This window comes from Dipteris shenzhenensis, chromosome 6, assembly GCF_047967505.1.
Source record: "Dipteris shenzhenensis isolate YYH24624 ecotype China chromosome 6, Dip_SZ_1.0, whole genome shotgun sequence".
In the NCBI taxonomy this organism is placed as follows: Eukaryota; Viridiplantae; Streptophyta; class Polypodiopsida; order Gleicheniales; family Dipteridaceae; genus Dipteris; species Dipteris shenzhenensis.
The window spans coordinates 1,712,865-1,726,120 of NC_141601.1; the positions used below are offsets into that span (position 1 = coordinate 1,712,865).

The 13,256-nt window shown below is 42.4% G+C and overlaps 1 protein-coding gene across 1 annotated transcript in view; it reads right to left on the bottom strand.

Moving 5' to 3' along the window:
* LOC147900632 (dynein-1-alpha heavy chain, flagellar inner arm I1 complex-like) overlaps positions 1 to 13,256 on the bottom strand; it is a 714,561-nt gene that overhangs the window by 165,534 nt on the left and 535,771 nt on the right. The window contains exons 37-39 of the mRNA XM_087375690.1: positions 12,029 to 12,260; positions 912 to 1,138; positions 695 to 813 (exon numbers count right to left, since the gene is read on the bottom strand). Coding sequence (XP_087231816.1) covers positions 695 to 813; positions 912 to 1,138; positions 12,029 to 12,260 — 578 coding nt within the window. The remainder of the gene's footprint in view (positions 1 to 694; positions 814 to 911; positions 1,139 to 12,028; positions 12,261 to 13,256) is intronic.

A 13,256-nucleotide genomic window follows, 5' to 3' on the forward strand; every position in this document is an offset into this window, starting at 1 on the left:
CTCAGAGAAGAAAGGAGAATCCTTCCATTTCTTGAAGAAAGCCGCCCTCCTAGCTGAGGCTGCACGGGAGTCTCCCTGCATACTCGTCCATACGGCCATCAAAGTATGTACGGTGTCTGTCCAGATACTAGCCTAAAGAATGGGGAGTGGGCAAAGTGACTCAAAATCTTGGCTACCCCCATCCAAATCATCCTCGCCTGTCTACAATCCCATAAGCAATGCTGAATAGTCTCCGAAGCAGAGAGGCAACGAGGGCAAGTAGGGTCGGCTCCGAACCTGGATCTCCAAAGGTTTGGGATTGGAGTTTTGGCAAAATCAAGAAGGAATCCTCTTCTTTTGGACTTGAAGGTCCCCACTACTGAAAAAACCGGGCTGGAAACCCGTCATGAATTTAAGGAGGAAGAGCCTGGGAGTCTGTGAGGAATCCCCAAAGGGGCCTGCTTAGTCTCCCACCTAGGGTGACCTTGAGAGCAAGAGGGATGGGCAAAGGCTGGCCATGGTCATGGTCCATGAATGAGGCTGGAGCCTTGATCGACTTAGCCTTAGGAAAAGATGGCCACGGAGAGAGAGAGAGAGAGAGAGAGAGAGAGAGAGAGAGAGAGTACCTTTCTTATAGGTTTTGTTAAAATAAGACCTTCTTTAGAAAATTTGCTTTATCGTTTTCAAATTTTATGCCAAGCCATCAGAAAATTACCCTAATCTTGTGTTACACCATTTCCATATATAAGGGGAGTATCCCAGATTTTTTGAGTCAACAAATACCATCCCACATCTGCTAACAGTTGCTGGAGAAGCATATTGGAGGTCGGCCACCTGTACTCCAAACGTTGGTAAACTCAGAGAATGAAAAGGTATGAATTTACCTGGTTATTAATACCCACACCTCAAGTTTCCAGTTTCAAGAGCCTTACTTCGAAAAGAAGTTTACAATGATTTTGCAATCGTATCCTCTCTCCATTTGGGAGAGTTAATAGCTTGTTATCATCCATAACACTGTTCATATCCTCTACCCATAATGCATCTACATCACCATCAAATACTAGATAATTTCGGTCATTTCTACCATTGGAAATTGGTTTGTTCATCTCACGGAATATGCTGGACAATAGGCCATCAGTCCAGTCACGGGTGTCAGGGTCTGTACAATACACGATGCATATAAGCCATCAGTAAGCAAAACAAAGATCCCATGCAGAATACTGGCTTCAACAAATCAGGAGAGAAATCTTCATCCCAAGTATAAAATCTGTTCATTTCTATTTTCATTCTTTTTCTAACAAGGAAAATGCGAAGAGACATGCTGCATATAAATAAATGTATAAACTTCTACTATTTTTGTCAAGGCAAGGAAAGCATTCTGAAATGTATGTACCTTACAAGGAAAGACAAAATCTCTAGAAGAGTATTAACTAAAACTGAATGTCTTATTGGCATCTTAGATATGTCCATGAGAAATATGTGTCATAGGTCAACCTGCTATGAGTATGTTGTTTAGTGGATTTATTTTTCCCCTGATTTTTTTTCCATAAAATAAACTTCCAATAAGTATAAAGAAACAGCCAAGAGAAGAAACTCAAGGCACAAATACATTATGCAGAGCATGAAAATGTGGTGGTAAAATTCCACTCATAGAGTCTGAACAAATGAAAAACTAGAGAAAAATCGGGACTATGGTTGGGAATGCCATGTCAAGCCCATGATGGTCACAGGAAATAAAGGACACCCTTTTTTTTTTGGTGAAAACTTTTGATTGATTATCTTACAAGAGTAGCAACCTCAAAACGAGGCAGCCAAAAATACATCAACTGAAAATCTCAATGTATGCTAAATATACATCATGATCAATGCAGTGCGTCTGCAAGCAATCAAAGAAGGATTGCTGCAGAGAATGCTTTAAAAAACTAAACAAGGAAAATATGGGATCACCAAAGACTTTACAGTTTGTGTCTGTTCATAAAGTGCAGAGTGCCCAATAGCGAACCGAAACAAAGAAAAGATGAAACTCTGGTCTGGGTGGATGAAAACCAAAGAGCCAGAAAGACTTCCCAAAAAGACTAGTTGGGAATCTCGCTCACAAGCGCTGCTGAAGAAGATTGATGAACTCACGAGAACATGGACAAAACCAGAATAAATGAGGCATAGTCTCCTGAGGACTCAAGCATCTGTGGCAACGAGCAGGAGCAATGTGTCTATAGGCCAACATCTGTCCAGATGGAAAATTTCCCAGAAGCACTCGCCAAAAGAAAACCTGTTGTCGAAGAGGAGTTTTGTAAGCCCAAAGCTGCTTTAAATAATAAATAAAGGACACCCACTCCGCTCTCTGAGAAAAGCCGTCTTCTTGGTCAAAGCTGACCAAGAACCCTACATCCTAGACTAATAGCCATGGATATGTACAGTATCTGCAGGCCAAAGTATGAATTGGGTGGACTGGGTGTTATCAATAGAGTTTTACATCTACATCTCCAAACATGCCAAGCAGTGATGCTCACTAAAATCTCCTAGGACGTGTTTGCTGAAGTATATGCAGTCCTGTACTGAGAAGAAGGGATAGCCTGAAGTCTGCAAAACTGCACACATTGGGGCCACACTAAGATAGCTCAAGTGGAATTTAGACTCTCATAAAATATCCGAGGCCTAGCAAGGGTGAGCTAGGCCATGGAACCCCAAGTAATGAAGGAAGGGGAGGAGCGAGAGCTATGCAGCAGATCTGCAATGCCAGTCCAAATGATCTTGGTCTCTGTTTGCACTCCTAAAGGCAGTGCTGGACTAACTCAACAGCTAAACAAGAGGGATCAGCTCCCAAAAAAAACCATTACTGATTCATTGTAATCCCTCATAGAAAGGGCTGGACAATAGCCACTCCAATGGTTCATAATGCCATATTACTACCATTCGTGAAATGAAGAAAAGGGCATAGTTCCCATATTCTGATAAAAGCTTCCCTATTGCATCTAGCACGATCCAAATCTCCTTGGAGTTTATCCCATATACCTCTGAATGTTGGCCAGTGTCTCTGAGGCCGATGTAGTCTGCTGCTCTATGGCCTACTTGCACCTAGCTGTCCATATGTACCAGGCAATGATGCTTGCTATCAGCTCCCATCTATGATAGTGTCTAGGTATCCACACCATCTCTATGAAGTCCGGAGTAGGATGAAGATCAACTCATGGCCTACTAATTTTAAGAAAGAATCCCCGAAATGTCCTCGTACCCACAAGTAGGCCCTTTGTCTGTAACCAAGCCACCGCTCTAGTTAGAGTTGTTCCTCTATCTTCGGCTGATCAGGAAGCTCCTTCTCTTGGCCTTGGCCTTGCTCCAATTGGAGCTACGGATATCCCTATTCTTGGTGTGGCTAGTGATGCACCTCACTTACCTCAAGCCATGACTTTTGGTTCTTCAGACCCAGTTGGGGTTGAGGCTAGGGATGATGCTTCTTCAATTTCTATTTTAGACCCTGGCCTCCTCTCTCTACAATCCCCTTCCACATTAACTTTTAGTCTTCATCTCTTGATCATGGGAAAGGTGTGGCTCCAACCTCGGAGTTGGAAATTTTACGGACTCTGGAGCCATTCTTGGTAGAGGAACTTCTTCTCTTCTTTGGCTGGTTTTGGTGAGATGGAGTTTGTGCCTTCTTTGCTTGGTGACGTGGTTATTGGTGTTCTTGTCGATAGGGCGCCACCTTCCATAGATATAGGAGTGCTTTCCCTTGTGGACTTCCCTCCTCTGCAGCTTTATGCTATGAGACCTCATGTACAAGAGGGAAGTGTTTCCACTATCAGGTTAGGTAGGGTCTTCCACCCATCTTCATCCCGCCGATGAGGATTGTCAGCTGGAATGTTTAAGGTCTTGCTGGTGTGCCTCGTTACCATCGAGGGTAGTTGATTTGTAATTAGCTTCATCCATGTGTGAGTGGGATTCCCCTAACATACTTTTTATTTAGGAACACAAGCTGGATGCTAGAGATTCTACAAAGTTGGATTAACTCCTTTCGGGACATACTTTTGGTCTTTAGCTTTGGGCATCAGAGAAGGAACCTGTATTTCAGTTTCATATTCTTTTCCTTCTCTAGTGGACATGGTATCATCTCACCCTCTAGGTCGCAGTGGTTTTATAATTGATTAGAGGTCATAAAGTTGTTCTTCTTAAACTATATTCCCCCAAGAGTAGAGGGGATCTTGTCCTATTTTGGAAGGAGCTTCTCTCTTGGGCCCTTATAGTAGATTCATGGATCATAGAGGATCGTGTCCTATTTTTGGAAGGAGCTTCTCTCTTATAGTAGATTCATGGATCATAGGAGTGACTTCAACATGATGGAGTTACCTTTAGACAAGAAGGGGGTTAGAGGGTGGGATTCATTAACTAGAGAGCAGTGTGGGATGCCTTCCTTTTTCGTTTCAATGGCAAAGATACTTGGTTGGATGATGCCTCTCACACTCAACCACCACTGTCACTCTTGTTTTTGTGGTTAAACAGGAGACGTTAGATGTCCATCCATGCACATATTGATAGATTCTATGTTGATGAGTGGGCTTTGCATAAAGGTGGTTTAGTATGCATTCCACCATAAGTTTCCATCTCATATCACTTTCCGGTAGTTTAGATGGTCCATTTTGCAAATTTGGATTTCTCATACACAAGGTTGAGTACCTTCTCCTTTACATGTGGCAATAGCCCATTTTGACATTCGTGGTTTTTATCATTCAACTGCTAGTATTAGGAGATGTGAGATTCTCAAACACGAAGCTGGCATCGCGAGCAGTTGGCATTCCTTCAGAGGGAAGATAAAAAATGGCCTATAGATGCTTAGATGTAAGAGCGCCTTGCTACAGTAAGGACTCATCAGTAGATATTGTTAGATCAGAAAGAAGAGTATGCCTTTCATGGACGAGAGTCATTTTGGACCCAGGTAGGAGGTAGAGTCGATAAATATTTATTCTCTACTCTAGGCCCGAGATATAGTAGAGAGAGTGTTTCGAAGCTTACTGACTCAAATGGGGTATTGCAATCGGATCCTGATGCCTTCTTGCACATAGCCACCACGGATTTTGCCTCCCTTCTCTGAAATCTGGACACACGTGCCAGAGATGATGCTAGACACGCTATATGGCAATGTATTCCTATATGTGAATCTCACTTGATACACCTTTCACCAATATGGAATTCTTTCCCCTTCGTAAGGGCACGTACCCAGGCTCAGGTGGACTTACACATCCTTTTTCATATGCAATTGGGGACGATGTTGCCTCAGACTTGTAGGGTATTTGGGGTTTTGGGGTTATGCATGATTTACTTATAGGGGGTCTCATTTCATCTTATTTCAAAGGGGTTGCGGAAATTTGATGACACAATGGAGGCCAACCACTCTCGTGGGCACCCATTATAAAACTCTAGCTAAAGCAATTAGTTTGCATTTGCAACCCATTCTTCCATATATTATTCATGACAAGCAGACGGGCTTTGTGCATGGCAGAAGCATCTTTGATAATAGCTTCTCATTTTGGGAAGCTTTTGATTAGGCTATGTAGAGCGGCCAAAGGCTAGCCATTCTACTCTTAGACTTTGAGAAAGCATATGACAGGGTAGATTGGGATTTTTTGGAGGGCACCCTTCATCGTTTGGATTTACTGATGCCTAGATTAGAGGGGTTTCCTCTTTGTACAGATCAGGCCACATCCAAGCGCTTATTAGAGGGGTCAAAGGAGAGAGGTTTCAAATCTCCGAATCAATCCGTTAGGGATGCCCTCTAGCACCTTGCCTATTTTTGTTTGTGGCTAAAGTTATGAGTGTCTTTCTTAGATCTCAAGCTAATATTTGTGGAGTAAGACTTCCCTTGAGATAGAATGAGAAGCTTCTTAACAGTGTGTTGGAGGATGACACTGTTGTTATTTTGGATGCCACTACTCAAAATCTCAATTCTTTCAAGACAATCTTGGATTTATTTTGCACTACAACTAGTGCACACATTAATTGGAATAAATCCGATGGATTTGGATTAGTGACAGTTGACTTTGGTTTTACATGGATCTATTGGGATTGTCTCACGTCGGGTACTTGGGTTTTCAGGTCGGTATGGGTATCTCTCCTTCACAACAATTTTACTCCTATGTTGGAGAGCAACTCCTTTTTTTGGAATTCATCCAAACTTAGCCTTTGCTTCCAAGGCGATGGTTGTTAACCAAGTCTACTAGACATGGCATGGTTTGTTTGCCCTTGTTTAGTGGTGTTCTATGGATTGCATCACTCAACTCAAGAGGCCTCTAAGGAATTTTCTATGGTGTGGACTAGATGGTACAACAAACTCTATAGCCAAGGTGCTTGGGAGACTTTGATTCTCCTGACATGGGAAGGGGGTCTTAATATCATTGATCTAGACTTGCCGTGTAGAGATTTGCTTTGCAAGACTGTGGTCAGGGGACTTACGCCCTTGGCAAGAGCCAAGGAAAGATTTCTTTATTTGTTGCATACAGTCCCATACTCCCTTCTTCGAGTGGATACTGGATGGGTAATATTTTGTGGATATCTACTTCAGCCCATCTCAGGTCTCCCTCCTTCCCTCTTATGCCTGCTATTATGAAAGCTTGGGCCATCTTCAGGAGTACTCTTCTTAGAACTCCCCCTTGCTCTTTGGAAGAGTTTGATAAACAACCTGTCATGTGGAGTGAGAGCATACTTGATGAGCATGGCAGACCACTTAGATGGGAGAGAGGCCCTACCTCTTCCATGGGATCTAGAAAGCTTTTAGAAACTCCTAGAGGATCGTGAATTATAATTAGTAAGTCACCTCAAAGGAGCTACAACAGGGAGAATTTAGGAGATTAATGCAGGCATATCCATGGATTGGGTTGATATGGATGATAGGCTTATTTCTTGCTCTTCTTAAATGGGCCTTTCTCAAGGACATGTATTCCACTTCAGGTCACATTAGGGGACATATGAACTCAAAAAGGGCCTCATAAGGGAGAGATTAAGAAAAAGGTTAACTCCTTAATCTCTAGGGGAAAAGGTTGTGGACCACTTGTGGTAAAGGGGGAATTTGATGTGTGGACCACTTGTGGTTTTAAAGGCTTGGGTCTACCGCCATTTTTCCATCGTCGATCGAAAATCCTAATCTAATGGCTCGCATGCGGCGCCTTTTTTGGGACGTTGATTTGCACTTGATCCAATGCATCTCCATCAACCACGGAGTAACGATTCTGCACCGTAGATCCCAATTGCGATCCAAGGGCTCGCACACAGCGCCTTTTGTGGATCATTGGATCCATCCTCCCAGGGCGCACGTATCATGCCACTTGTGGATGGTTGGATCTAATGCGGGCTGCCCTCAATCCAAGGGCGCGGATGCGCCACATGTCTCCAAGCGCAAGGGCCAATCTGCGCCGTTGCCCTCAACTCACCACGTGTCTCAAAGCCATTATTACCTAAGGGGCCAGTCCAGTCTGTTGCCGCGATAGTCCGTCGTCACCGTTGGATGAAGAAACGATCCAACGTCAGAGATATGCGCTTAAAGCACTCTAAATCATATCCATTAGATTGTCTGTGATCCAATGAATGGGATTGTGGAGATAAAAGGGCTTGCCAACCATTAGATCAATTATGATCCAATCGTCCCTACAAAATTTCTCCCAAGGCCCTTTACTTTGGTAGTTCCAGTAACTTGGGGTGGGGACCATTTACTTCCACCAATGAGGAGGAGGAAGAAAACCTCCATTCTTTTAATGCTTGAGCCTCCTCATTGGCCAAGAGCTTAATCCATATTTTTAAGCCCCTAATGGAAGAGGCCCTTTTTGAGTCCAAAATTCCCCTAATGTACCACTATGTATGAAAAAGGGATCATTAGGGGCATCTTGAATGAAAGGCTCTCTTCAAAATGACTCCCTTGTCCCATTGAAGCCTCTGCAAGGGCTCCTCTCCCAAACCCAAAACTTCCAAGCTTGCTACTTTGGTTTGTATGGATTTAGAATGATCTATGTGGGAGAATGATCGAAGAAAACAATACCCGAAACAATGCCAGTCATCCCTCCTTTGTCGATGGCTGCTCATCCACATAGGATGTCGATCTAGCCTCAAGAAATTGCAGGGATCCACCATCTATACAAGAGGAGATATCTTGATGAGTGGCCAAACTCAATCAAGTGCCAGGGATCTTGTCCTTTCACATGAAAAATGAGCTCCTCCCAAGCCACCTGCTCCTCTCCTTTAAGAATGTCTGCCTCTCCTCCTCCCCACTTGACGTCTGGAGTCTATATAGCAGTCACCTTGAATACACCAACGATTAGCGACTGGAAGAGTCAGAGGAATGATGGTCCAAAAGTCAATCCTACTTGCTGCCCTATTAGAGGCATAAATGAGCAAAAATCATACTATAACCTCAACAATCAGTAGAGTAACCTAGAGTCTCATCTTGAATATGTCCTGGCTCCCTGAAGCGCCCTACGACTCACTCTATGAATCTAATCCAGGAGACCACAACGGACCACACATGTCGACATTGGGCAGCAACTTGTCATAGGTTATATGCCACAACATCAGCCTCCCACATCATCGCCCCCCTCCCAGAGTTGATGCCCCCATTGGCTCCCACTTCGTGGGCCCAGAGAGTGCTCTCTCGGGGGTTTCCATTTTCTGAGCAAAAACCCCCGAGCAACGAGCGAACAAAAGGTGGGAGGGTCCAATTATATAGGCTCAAGTCATTTTTTGGGAGCAAAAAAATCCAAATTATTTCAAGGAAATATGTAAGTAAATATGAAATATGGATAAATAGATATAGATATAAATATACCTTTATATAATATACATATATAATGTCTAAGTGGTGACTTATTTACGACTTTCAAAAATCCTTTCTTTTCCTTTCACCATTGGTTGGATCATGAAATTTTGAGCAAATATCCTCTTTACAGTTCCTCAGGATGACCTAAGAATAATACCTTTTTAATAGACCCTCTAAGTGTATTTTGCCAGAGGAATATGGTTTGAAGAGCTTGCTCCAACCCAATTCCGCCGGCGGAATACCCTTGGAAAGCCTACGCAAAAGGGGTCATAACTTTTGCTCCTTAGCTCAGATTGAGGAGCTGTAAAAGGGAAAAATGTTCAGAATCTCATGATCTATGCAATGGTAGGCTTAAAATTATACTTTTTATAGTTATAAAAGAGAAATTTTAAAAATTTCAAGATGTATATGAGAGTTACAACTTCTCCCTAATTCATATTATGGTAAGAAGGAGTTCAATAGAGACCACATTTCCTTAAAAGTACTTAGGTTTGGAGAATTGGGAATATTTTGAAAATCCCTCCCTTGCCTTCCCATATTTGATAATGTATTAGAGATTAATTTATGATCAATTATAATGGCTTCAAGTATGAGGTTTCCAATATATTTTTCCTACTCATCCAAGGAATATGGTATACATTGTTATATGAGAGCTTCAAATATGGGATTGCTAAAGATTAGAGAAACTATTTTAAATTGATTGAATTACCATAATCCTCAAAAGAGAGTATGGTAGGGAGGTATTTATAGGAGTTTCTAAAGTGTTCACTGTTTGTTCATATATAGATGATGTTCTCTAAAATGAGGGTTATAATGAAAAATAAGTAAGTATATGGTTCCATAAATGAGAAATTAAGAAAGAATTGTATATTCCTTTGAGAAATATACAAGCATGGTTGGTGTAAAAAATTATCGCTCGGACTTTTCTGCTCGTAGGTTTTTGCTCGAAAACTGTGCACATTCTTCTCTCTCTATGTATCGATGCCGTTATGTTTAGGATTTTGGGTTTTCCTTTGTATTCGTCTTAGGTATTAATGCCCTCTTTGTGGCTCTACCCCTCATATCATTGTATCAGGTTCTTTTTAGTCTCATAGACCCTTTGGTCTTTTGAAGGTTTTTAATAAACTTTCTTTCTTTCTTTCTTTCCTTTTGATGTAGTTGCCAAACCATATCCTACACTTGTGCCCTAGTAGTTTACTGCATGGGGTGCCATTCTGTCCATTGGTGACATCTCCTCTTTGCCTCTCTCCTCCTAGCCCTCCTTCTCTCTTTGACCTCATGCGAGTCTTGCCAGCCCCCTTCCTCATCACATGGCTTTTGCTACAATCTCTGGTCCCTAGCTTGCTGCTACTAGACCATGCTATCTCTAATGTTGTCCTCCTTGCTCTGGACCCTCTATTGTCTATGTTTTTGTCCTCCCCGTCTCTCTTGTTGTATCATGAAGACAAGCATGTCTACTCTTGAGGCAAATAACAGATATAATTTTGAGTTTTACATTTTTAGCTTATTAATACAACACTTAGCAAGGTGCCTAGCGAGCAAGCCTAGTGCCTCAGCCTATTATGGCTTGTATAAGTTACTCTTTGATTGTACTTTGAGCTAGTATGAGATAGGCCATGTACTGGCACAATGCCTCCCTATGGAGAGGTATCATCCCTAACTTTGCAACAAGCAAGATGGGATATGGAGTTTCAGATTTAACCCACAGCTCATTGATGAGAAAACGTTCATGGATGGTCTCTATCCTTTTCCATTGTGCTCTGGATAGTCCGGGTGCACAAGTCGTGGGAAACCGTGGAGCACCACCTTCAATTTTCTCATTTAACTCCTAGCTCATTGATGAGAAAATCTTTGTGGATGGCATTTATCCTTCTACAATATACCTTAGATAGTCCAAGTGCCAAGCTGGGCAACTAGAGAGCACCACCATGTGTACGAGAAGGATGTACAAAGAGAGGTTGATCAAGAGTCTAAGAAGACATGATTCTTGATCCAAGGGAGTAGGAACAATAAGTCTAAGTAGGACAAGGAGGAACAGGAGGCAAGTACAAAAAATGTGTATCTATCTCCAGAATTTTCCTACAATGATAGAAAACATTCCTCTACAGGGATCAGTCCGTTTGAGCTGAACTATGGTTATAGACCAGCGAATCCAACTATAGTTGGAATACCTCAGAAAGTGCCTAGTGCTGCGAACTTTGCGGGAGATGCTAGCACTTGCGAGAGCTAACATCCGCCAAGCTATGGATAGAGCTAAGGCATATGTGGATGAAAACCGATCCGCTAGAGAATTTAAGAAAGGAGAAAATGTTTTTCTCACCTTCGCACTCTAAGTCTTTGGCTGCAGGAGAGTGTGCTAAGTTATCACCTCGATATTATGGGCCATGGTTAATTCTAAAAAGAATAGGCAAGGTAGCCTATAAATTAGAATTGCCACAGGGTTGTAAGGTGCACCCAGTGTTTCACGTTTCTCGTTTAAAGAAATTTTTGCATACGGGTGACTCACTAATCGAGGGTGTTGTTTTGTTTCAGGAGATAGAGGATAATGCAAGACGCAAACCAACAAGAATCTTGGACCGAGGAACAATGCAAGTACGCAATTGGAAGATACCCACGGTGTTGGTTGCATGGCATGGTTTACCTTTATTAGAAGCTACCTGGGAATCCGTAACTGGCGTATACCAGTTACGGAGAGTGTTCTCAGACTTTATCATCGAGGACGCTGATGCTTGAAGAGGGAAGGAATGTTATGCTCAAGTCGAGGTAACATGACCTTGGAAGGGTCAGTTGGCATTTTCCTTTAAAGGATCAATGTTTGTATTATATTTGTTTGGGCTTCATGTAAATGATAAAAAAGGAATCAAGGTCAAGGTCCTTGGTGAGGGTGACATGGCACTAGACTAGGTGGATCTAAGGCTAAGGGACCTAAATGCATGAAATGTGCCAAGGGGCAAATGGTTTTAGTGATATCCCAAGAGAGGGGTAAATGATGCATTAAGGAGGGACCCTAGAATGAAGACATGTGGCATAATAGATCCATCTAGGGAATTTTGGGGCTTGGTGGAATTGTGTAAGCAAGAGCTTGACGTAATGATTTGAAAGAAGAGAGAACTTACGACCACCGAGATTGGCTGGGAGGTGATTTAATGTGCCTGCGCCCGTGATTCAACGTAACAAGCTAGGAGAAAACAAGTTTTCGTGTAATAGTTAATGTATGAAAAAGATTTATTTTAAAGAGACAAGGGTAAAATAGCATACCCATCAAACCATAAAGCTCTGTTGTGGACTGTGCCTTTGGGTCGATAATGGAAAGTTTGGTAGGATATCCCAGCTTTGTTTGAGCCCGGGAAAGAGTTTGAACAATTACACTCTTCCCTCCACCAGTAGGTCCAACAACCATGGTTGTGTGGCGTGTCAGCATCGTCTCATATAGCTGAATGACTTTGTTCACCTGTTCGCTTGGTCCATTCATGACAAGATATCCATTTTCCTACTCAATCCATAGTTGAATATGTTAAGTTAGGAACTTAAAAGCAACCCAATAAGGTAGAAACAAAAATGAATTGGATAATCATTGTTATATTGAGATAACTTCAACATTGTTCAATGCATTATAAATCAAACATTTATTACTTAAAATGGAATTCAACAAGCGACTTTTCTACAGCTAGAAAAATCCATATTTATAGAGGGCTTTTGGAGGAGCACTTTTTTCTCATGGCTTTCGTTGCATGGAGGGATTGAAGTTAACAAATGGAGGGTTAAAGTTGGGGCTTATTTCTTATACCCATATTGTATGCATGTTATTGAGTCCATCTAAAACTATTCTAGCCTTTGCTCCGAGCTCGCACTTCAGTGTGTATTGCTACAACATTTGAAGCAGACATGGAGTATTTCAAAGCGAGAATTGTTAGTGAAAAGTAAGAACTTTCCAACTTGGCAAACAAGGCTGAGGATTCTGCTTATGAAGGAAGGTGTGTGGAAGGTGGTTGGTGGCAAAGACAAGAAACCTGAATTTGATGAAAAGAAAATTTTAGCGTGGGAAACTCTCAATGACAAAGGTCTTTCTATCATTGGTTTGGGTTTGTCTAATGACGTTATCATCACTTGGATTTTGATGACACTGCACTTGAATTGTGGGACAAGCGGATATTTTTACTCCTGAGGGATTTCCAAAGTCGTTTCCACCTGAAATGTTCACGTCCTGAAAGTTGTTGCTTCTCCCCCCGACCCGTGTTGCTCTCCTCTCTCAGCCCTCCTCCCTCAACTCTCCTCCCTCCTCTTAGCCGTACAACCCCCCTTCTCCTCTCGCCCGAGGTCCTCCCCTTCGTCAACCCTCTCCTCTCCATTCCGTACCCGCTCAGCCTCCCCTCTCAGCCCCGCTGCCCCCCTCTTCCCTTTCCATTAATGGGAATTTGGATTTTTGGAGGAGTCCCAGTTAAGTATTTGCATTGGTATCTCGGGGAATGGGAATGGATTGATGCAA